The sequence below is a fragment of the Salvelinus sp. IW2-2015 genome, unplaced genomic scaffold (genome assembly GCF_002910315.2).
Source record: "Salvelinus sp. IW2-2015 unplaced genomic scaffold, ASM291031v2 Un_scaffold2042, whole genome shotgun sequence".
NCBI lineage: Eukaryota > Metazoa > Chordata > Actinopteri > Salmoniformes > Salmonidae > Salvelinus > Salvelinus sp. IW2-2015.
Genome location: NW_019943387.1, coordinates 57,245 through 66,144, shown reverse-complemented (window position 1 = coordinate 66,144; position 8,900 = coordinate 57,245). Strand labels below are relative to the sequence as shown.

The window sequence follows — 8,900 nt, the reverse complement described above, 5'->3', positions numbered from 1 at the left end:
TACAAACCATTTAATCTGCCCTAGTTTCTATATCAGTAATAACATCTTATTCAGCACATTGCTTTTCGATACAGAGACAGCTTTAAGCCATGTGTCAGTGAACTCTGACCTGAATGGAAACGGATTGTATGAGTGAGCGGATTTACCCTGGACTACATATTCCTAGACAGGGAATTATCTGGTAGAAGTCTCTCTCTCTGGAAGACTGGTAAAAGATAGCCATCCATAGTATCTTACTCCCAGACTGGAATACTGCCACTTCAATGAAGTCTGATTGTTTTAGGTGTGGCCCAAGGGAGGAGAGGAAAGATACCTAGATGATAGATGTGATGTCGGTGCATCACTACACCACAGTACGGCTAATACACACATATACACATCATTGTGCACACACATACGCTTGTGCACGGCGCTCGCACGCCCACACACTCCATAAAAACAGATTTAATGCTGATATGACTGACAGAGAACCACAGATGTGTTGTCAATTAGACTGCACCTAATGTTATAGCCTAAAAATGCTTGCCTCTAACTCACAGACTAACAGCACTGTTACACCAATTACAGCTTATTGGCTCTCAGAGCCTCACTCTGACTGACTGACTGACTGACTGTTTACTGACTGACTGACTGGCTGACAGCCTCATTCTGGCTGACTGACTGACTGTTTACTTGTTGACTGACTGACTGACTGACTGGCTGACAGCCTCATTCTGGCTGACTGACTGACTGTTTACTTACTGACTGACTAACTGACTGACAGCCTCATTCTGACTGACTGACTGACTGACTGACTGACTGACTGACTGACTGACTGACTGACTGACTGGCTGACAGCCTCATTCTGGCTGACTGACTGACTGTTTACTGACTGACTGACTGACTGACTGACTGACTGACTGACTGACTGACTGACTGACTGACTGATTGATTGATTGACTGGCTGCTTACTGACTGACTAACTGACTGACAGACTCATTCTGACTGACTGACTGACTGACTAGCTGACTGACTAACTGGCTGTCTGGCTGACTGGCTGTATTCACTGGCTGGCGTTTTACTACCTGTTACCATCCAAACTCAAACTGATGCTAATTCTGTTGAAATGGGACTTAATTTTAAAACATGCAGGTGATACAATACACAACTGTAGTGTACTCTGTTCTTTACAGTAGTCCCCTTACCATTTCCAGCCTACCTTTTCCAACCTCAGATATGTGTTAGGCATTGATGTAGGCTACTGCGTAAACACTTATTCTAGTCTTAACGTCATACTGCACGTTTTACTTTCCTCTCATTTTATAGTCACACTTCCTTCATTAGACTGGGTCACACACACACGCACACACACACACACACACACACACATACACACACAGAGCAAACGGCTCATAAGTAGGACTTTAACCAGACCCATAGGATTCTGCTGAGACTCAATGAACCTTTTTAGTAGCAATGCTTCTGGTCAGTCAGCAACACCACAGAAAGACAAGTAATAGCAGGTCTTCAACGTGTGTTCTGTCAATGTTACAAGGTGTGTGAAAAGTGGGTTATGTTACAGCCAGGTCTATGAGGTCTGAAGGACAATTGAAAGACACGTCAAGCCTTAGGACTCTCCTTGTAGCCAATGGTAAGCCTCCACGAATCCATTACAAACAAACAGCTAACTAATAACAGCAAAGGAAGTCTGGTATAATGTCTGGAGTTTTGCTGAAATGTCCTTAATTCCTGTTATTTTTTGTTTAATTGTCCATTGTTAAGGCGCTTTAGAGGATTTGGCCTGTTTTGCTGACAAGGTTGTGTGGAGCTTTGTCAGCCAGTAAGAGAAGAGTGTTATGTGTAGTGCATTCCTTCCACAAGGGGGCGACGTCACAAACACACAGATAGGGTAGGGTAGGTTCACACTCTCATATAAATCACACGCGCGCGCACACGCACACGCACACGCGCACACACACGCACACGCACACGCACACGCACACATGCAAATGCACACACACAGGCATGTCCTTTCCCCCCTCACTTTCAAGACCTCTCACGCTCAAGACCACTGTACTTTTCTCACTTTTTTTTTAAAGATAAACAATTCATCATTATTTCTGAAATCACTTCAGCATGTTTGAGTTATCTTCATATCTGAGTGAATAATATGTATCCTCTAAAACACTGCTATTTTGTCTGTTTCTACCTCTCCCTGCTGTCGCAGTGAACTGATTTCCTGTCTCATTGTGCAGTGCTACTAAATACTTACCTCATCAACTGCAGTCAGATGCTTAGACTGCCCGCTAGGCCAACTAATGACCAAGTACATATGGAACAGAGTTTATTCAGTTCTGCCCTGTCTGGAGCATGAAGTCACAACCTTCCCCACAACAACACACACCACTCAAAGCCAACAAGATACTGTAACTCTGAGTTACAGTTGGCTTGAGATCTCAGGGAAGGTGTGAAATCACCAATGTAGTCCAGCCAACATGCTACGGGGGATTCATCCAATGGCATTGAGGAGTACACCACATCAGTCACCGGCTTCATCATTAAGTGCATCGACGACGCCGTCTCCACAGTGACTGTACGTACGTATCCCAACCAGAAGTCATGGGTTACAGCAGACATCCAGACCGAGCTAAAGGTTAGAGCTGCCGCTTTCAAGGAGTGGGACACTAATCCGGACGCTTATAAGAAATCCTGCTATGCCCTCAGATGAACCATCAAACAGGCAAAGCATCAATACAGGACTAAGATTGAATCCTACTACACCGGCTCTGACCCTAGTCGGATGTGGCAGGGCTTGCAAACTATTGCGGACTACAAAGGGAAACACAGCCACGAGCTGCCCAGCAACACGAGCCTACCAGATGGGCTAAATTCCTTTTATGCTTGCTTCGAGGCAAGTAACACTGAAGCATGCATGAGAGCACCAGCTTATCTGGATGACTGTGTGATCACGCTCTCCGTAGTCGATGTGACCAAGACCTTAAAGCATGTCAACATTCACAAGGCTGCAGGGCCAGACTGATAACCAGGACGTGTACTCAGAGCATGCGTGGACCAACTGGCAAGTGTCTTCACTGACAATTTCAACCTCTCCCTGACCGAGTCTGTAATATCTACATGTTTCAAGCAGACCACCATAGTCCCTGTGCCTAAGAAAGCGAGGGTAACCTGCCTAAATGACTACCGCCACATAGCACTCATGGCGGTAGCCTTGAAGTTCTTTGAAAGGCTGGTCATGGCTCACATCAATACCATTATCCCAAAAACCCTAGACCCATTCCAATTCACATACCGCCCCAACAGATACACAGATGACACAATCTCAATCGCACTCCACGCTGCCCTTTCCCACCTGGACAAAAGGAACACCAATGTGAGAATGCTGTTCATTGACTACAACCTCAGCGTTGAACACTATAGTGCCCACACAGCTTATCACTAAGCTAAGGACCCTGGGACTAAACACCTCCATCTGCAACTGGATGCTGGACTTGCCTACCCTTACCACACCCCAGGTGATAAGGGTAGGTAACAACACATCTGCCACGCTGATCCTCAACACGGGGAACCCTCAGGGGTACGTGCTTAGTCCCCTCCTGTACTCCCTGTTCACCCACAGCAGCGTAGCCAAGCACGACTCCAACACCATCATTAAATTTGCTGACGACACAACAGTGTTAGGCCTGATCACTAACAACGATGAGACAGCCTATAGGGAGGAGGTCAGAGACCTGACCGTGTTGTGTAAAGACCACAACCTCTCCCTCAACGTCAGCAAGACAAAGGATATGATCGTGGACTACAGGAAATGAGGGCCAAACACGCCCCCATTAACATCAACGGGGCTGCAGTGGAGCGGGAAGAGAGTTTCTAGTTCCTTGGTGTCCATATCACCAACAAAATATCATGGGCCAAACACACCAAGACAGTCGTGAAGAGGGCACGACCAAACCTTTACCCCCTCAGGAGACTGAAAAGATTTGGAATGGGTCCCCAAATCTTCAAAAAGTTCTACAGCTGCATCATCGAGAGCATCCTGACCGGTTGTATCACCGCCTGGTATTGAAACTGCTCGGCCTCCGACCGTAAGGCACTACAGAGCGTAGTGCCTACAGCCCAGTACATAACTGGAGCCAAGCATCCTGCCATCCAGGACTTATATACTAGGCGGTGTCAGAGGAAGGCCTAAAAATTGTCAAAGACTCCAGTAACCCATGTCATAGACTGTTCTCTCTGCAACTGAACGTCAAGTGGTACCGGAGCGCCCAGTCTAGATCGAAAAGGCTCCCTAAAAGCTTCTACCCCCAAGCCATAAGACTGCAAAACAAATGGCGACCCGGACTATTTACATTTTGTTTTAACACTGCTGCTACTTTCTGTTTATTATCAATGCGTAGTCACTTTACCCCTACCTACATGTACAAATAAAATAAAATAAAATGTATTGATATAGCCCTTCTTAAATCAGCTGATATATCAAAGTGCTGTACAGAAACCCAGCCTAAAACCCCAAACAGCAAGCAATACAGGTGTAGAAGCAAGGTGGCTAGGAAAAACACCCTAGAAAGGCCTAAACCTAGGAAGAAACCTAGAGAGAAACCAGGCTATGAGGGGTGGCCAGTCCTCTTCTGGCTGTGCCGGGTGGAGATTATAACAGAACATGGCCAAGATGTTCAAATGTTCATAAATGACCTGCATGGTCAAATAATAGTAATCACAGTGAACAGGTCAGGGTTCCAGAGCCGCAGGCAGAACAGTTGAAACTGGAGCAGCAGCACAGCCAGGTGGACTGGAGACAACAAGGAGTCATCATGCCAGGTAGTGCTGAGGCATGGTCCTAGGGCTCAGGTCCTCTGAGAGAGAGAGAGAAAGAAAGAAAGAGAGAAATTGAGAATTAAAGAGAGAACATACTTAAATTCACACAGGACACCGGATAAGACAGGAGAAATACTCCAGATATAACAGACTGACCCTAGCCCCCCGACACAAAAACTACTGCAGCATAAATACTGGAGGCAGAGACAGGAGGGGTTAGGAGACACTGTGGCCCCATCCGATGATACCCCCGGACCAGGCCAAACCGGCAGGATATAACCCCACCCACTTTGCCAAAGCACAGCCCCCACACCACTAGAGGGATATCTTCAACCACCAACTTACCATCCTGAGACAAGGCCGAGTATAGCCCACAAAGATCTCCGCCACGGCACAACCCAAGGGGGAGTGCCAACCCAGACAGGAAGACCACGTCAGTGACTCAACCCACTCAAGTGACGCATCCCTCCTAGGGACGGCATGGAAGAGCACCAGTAAGCCAGTGACTCAGCCCCTGTAATAGGGTTAGAGGCAGAGAATCCCAGTGGAGAGAGGGGAGAGACAGCAAAGGTGGTTCGTTGCTCCAGTGCCTTTCCGTTCACCTTCACACTCCTGGGCCAGACTACAGTCAATCATAGGACCTAGTGAAGAGATGATTAGTCAAAAAAGACTTAAAGGTTGAGACCGAGTCTGCGTCTCTCACATGGGTAGGCAGACCATTCCATAAAAATGGAGCTCTATAGGAGAAACCCTGCCTCCAGCTGTTTGCTTAGAAATTCTAGGGACARTTAGGAGGCCTGCGTCTTGTGACCGTAGCGTACGTGTAGGTATGTATGGCAGGACCAAATCAGAAAAATAGGTAGGAGCAAGCCCATGTAATGCTTTGTAGGTTAGCAGTAAAACCTTGAAATCAGCCCTTGCCTTAACAGGAAGCCAGTGTAGGGAAGCTAGCACTGGAGTAATATGATCAAATTTCAGGATTCTAGCAGCCGTATTTAGCACTAACTGAAGTTTATTTAGTGCTTTATCCGGGTTTCCGGAAAGTAGAGTATTTTTCTTCTAGTCTAACCTAGAAGTAACAAATGCATGGATTCATTTTTCTGCATCATTGTTGGACAGAAAATCTCAGATTTTTGCAATGATGGAAAAATGGATGGAAAAAACAGTCTTGATATGTTCGTCAAAAGAGAGATCAGGGTCCAGAGTAACGCCGAGGTCCTTCACAGTTTTATTTGAGACGACTGCACAACCATCAAGATTAATTGTCAGATTCAACAGAAGATCTCTTTGTTTCTTGGGACCTAGAACAAGTTTAAAAGTAGAAAGTTTGCAGCCATCCACTTCCTTATGCCTGAAACACAGGCTTCCAGCGAGGGTAATTTTGGGGCTTCACCATGTTTCATCGAAATGTACAGCTGTGTGTCATCCGCATAGCAGTGAAAGTTACAGAGAAAAGACACTTGAGTGTCTCCCTTGTTCCATGGTCCCGTGTGGCTCAGTTGGTAGAGCATGGCGCTTGCAACGCCAGGGTTGTGGGTTCATTCCTCACGGGGGGACCAGGATGAATATGTATGAACTTTCCAATTTGTAAGTCGMTCTGGATAAGAGCGTCTGCTAAATGACTTAAATGTAAATGTAAATGTAAGACAACTGAGCTTTGAAGGAATACGCAGATTTAAAGAGGAGTCYGTAATTTGCTTTCTAATGATCATGATCTTTTCCTCAAAGAAGTTCATGAATTTATTACAGCTGAAGTGAAAGCTATCCTCTCTTGGGGAATGCTGCTTTTAAGTTAGCTTTGCGACAGTATCAAAAATAAATGTTGGATTGTTCTTATTTTCCTCAGTTAAGTTGGAAAAATAGGATGATCGAGCAGCAGTGAGGAGTCTTCGATACTGCACGGTACTGTCTTTCCATGCTAGTCAGAAGACTTCCAGTTTGGTGTGGCACCATTTCCATTCCAATTTTCTGGAAGCTTGCTTCCGACCTCGGGTATTTTCTGTTTACCAGGGAGCTAGTTTCTTATGACAAATGTTTTTAGTTTTTAGGGGTGCAACTGCATCTAGGGTATTGCTCAAGGTTAAATTGAGTTCCTCAGTTAGGTGGTTAACTGATTTTTGTCCTCTGATGTCCTTGGGTAGGCAGAGAGAGTCTGGAAGGGCATCAAGGAATCTTTGGGTTGTCTGAGAATTTATAGCACGACTTTTGATGCTCCTTGGTTGGGGACTGAGCAGATTATTTGTTGCGATTGCAAACGTAATAAAATGGTGGTCCGATAGTCCAGGATTATGAGGAAAAACATTAAGATCCACAACATTTATTCCATGGGACAAAACTAGGTCCAGAGTATGACTGTGGCAGTGAGTAGGTCCGGAGACATGTTGGACAAAACCCACTGAGTCGATGATGGCTCCCTAAAGCCTTTTGGAGTGGGTCTGTGGACTTTTCCATGTGAATATTAAAGTCACCAAAAATTTGAATATTATCTGCTATGACTACAAGGTACGATAGGAATTCAGGGAACTCAGTGATGAACGTTGTATATAGCCCAGGAGGCATGTAAACAGTAGCTATAAAAAGTGATTGAGTAGGCTGCATAGATTTCATGACTAGAAGCTCAAAAGACGAAAACGTCTGTTTTTTTTGTGTGAATTGAAATTTGCTATCCTAAATGTTAGCAACAGCTCCGCCTTTGCGGGATGCGCGGGGGATATGGTCACTAGTGTAACCAGGAGGTGAGGCCTCATTTAACACAGTAAATTCATCAGGCTTAAGCCATGTTTCAGTCAGGCCAATCACATCAAGATTATGATCAGTGATTAGTTCATTGACTATAACTGCCTTGGAAGTGAGGGATCTAACATTAAAGTAGCCCTATTTTGAGATGTGAGGTATCACGATCTCTTTCAATAATGGCAGGAATGGAGGAGGTCTTTATTCTAGTACCCCCGCACATTGACTCGGTACCAGTACCCCCTGTATAAGCCTCGTTATTGTTATTGTAATGTGTTACTTTTATTGGGTTAAATATTTTCTTAACTCTTTGTTGAACTGCATTGTTGGTTAAAGACTTGTAAGTAAGCATTTCACTGTAAGGTCTACACATGTTGTATTCGGGGCATGTGACAAATACATTTAGATTAGATTTGATAATTTGTTGCATGGACTCACTCTGTGCAATAATAGCGTTTAACATGATTTTTGAATGACTACCTTATCTCTGTACCCGACATATACAATTGTCTGTAATGTCCCTCAGACGAGCAGTGAATTTCAACCACAAAGACCAGGGAGGTTTTTCAATGCCTCGCAAAGAAGGGAACCTATTGGTAGATAGATTTTATAAAAGCAGACGTTGAATTTCCCTTTGAGTATGGTGTTAGGCTTAATTAGGCTTTGGATGGTGTATCAATACACCCAGTCACTACAAAGATACAGGCGTCCTTCCTAGCTCAGTTGCCGGAGAGGAAGAAAACCGCTGAGGGATTTCAGCATGAGGCCAATGGTGACTTTAAAACAGTTACAGAGTTTAGTTGCTGTGATAGGAGAAGACTGAGGATGGATCAACATTGTAGTTACTCCACAATACTATCCTAATTGACAGAGTGAAAGACGGAAGCCTGTACAGAATAAAACATATTCTAAAACATGCATCCTGTTTCCAACAAAACTAAAGTACTTCTTTAAAAAATGTGGCAGAGCAATTCACTTTTTAATACAAAATGTTATGTTTTTGGCAAATCCAATACAACACATTACTGAGTACCACTCTCCATATTTTCAAGCATAGTGGTAGTGTCACGTTCCTGACCTTATTTCCTTTGTTTAGTCTTTGTTTAGTTGGTTAGGGCGTGAGCTGGGTGGGTGTAGTCTATGTTATGTGTTTCTTTGTTTAGGTTTGTCTAATTGGCCTGATATGGTTCTCAATCAGAGGCAGGATATCATAAGGTTGGAATATGTTCCGCATTGCGTCCAACAACAATATTGACGAATATGCTGATTCGGTGAGCGAGTTCATTAGGAAGTGCATTGACGATGTCGTACCCACAGCAACGATTAAAACATTCCCAAACCAGAAACCGTGGATT

At 44.6% G+C, this 8,900-nt stretch overlaps 1 protein-coding gene across 1 annotated transcript in view; it reads left to right on the top strand.

The window, feature by feature from the left end:
- Positions 1-8,768: 8,768 nt before the first annotated feature.
- Positions 8,769-8,900, top strand: part of LOC139024935 (uncharacterized) — a 20,710-nt gene continuing 20,578 nt past the window's right edge. The window contains exon 1 of the mRNA XM_070439930.1: positions 8,769-8,816. Within this exon, the coding sequence (XP_070296031.1) occupies positions 8,769-8,816 (48 nt within the window). The remainder of the gene's footprint in view (positions 8,817-8,900) is intronic.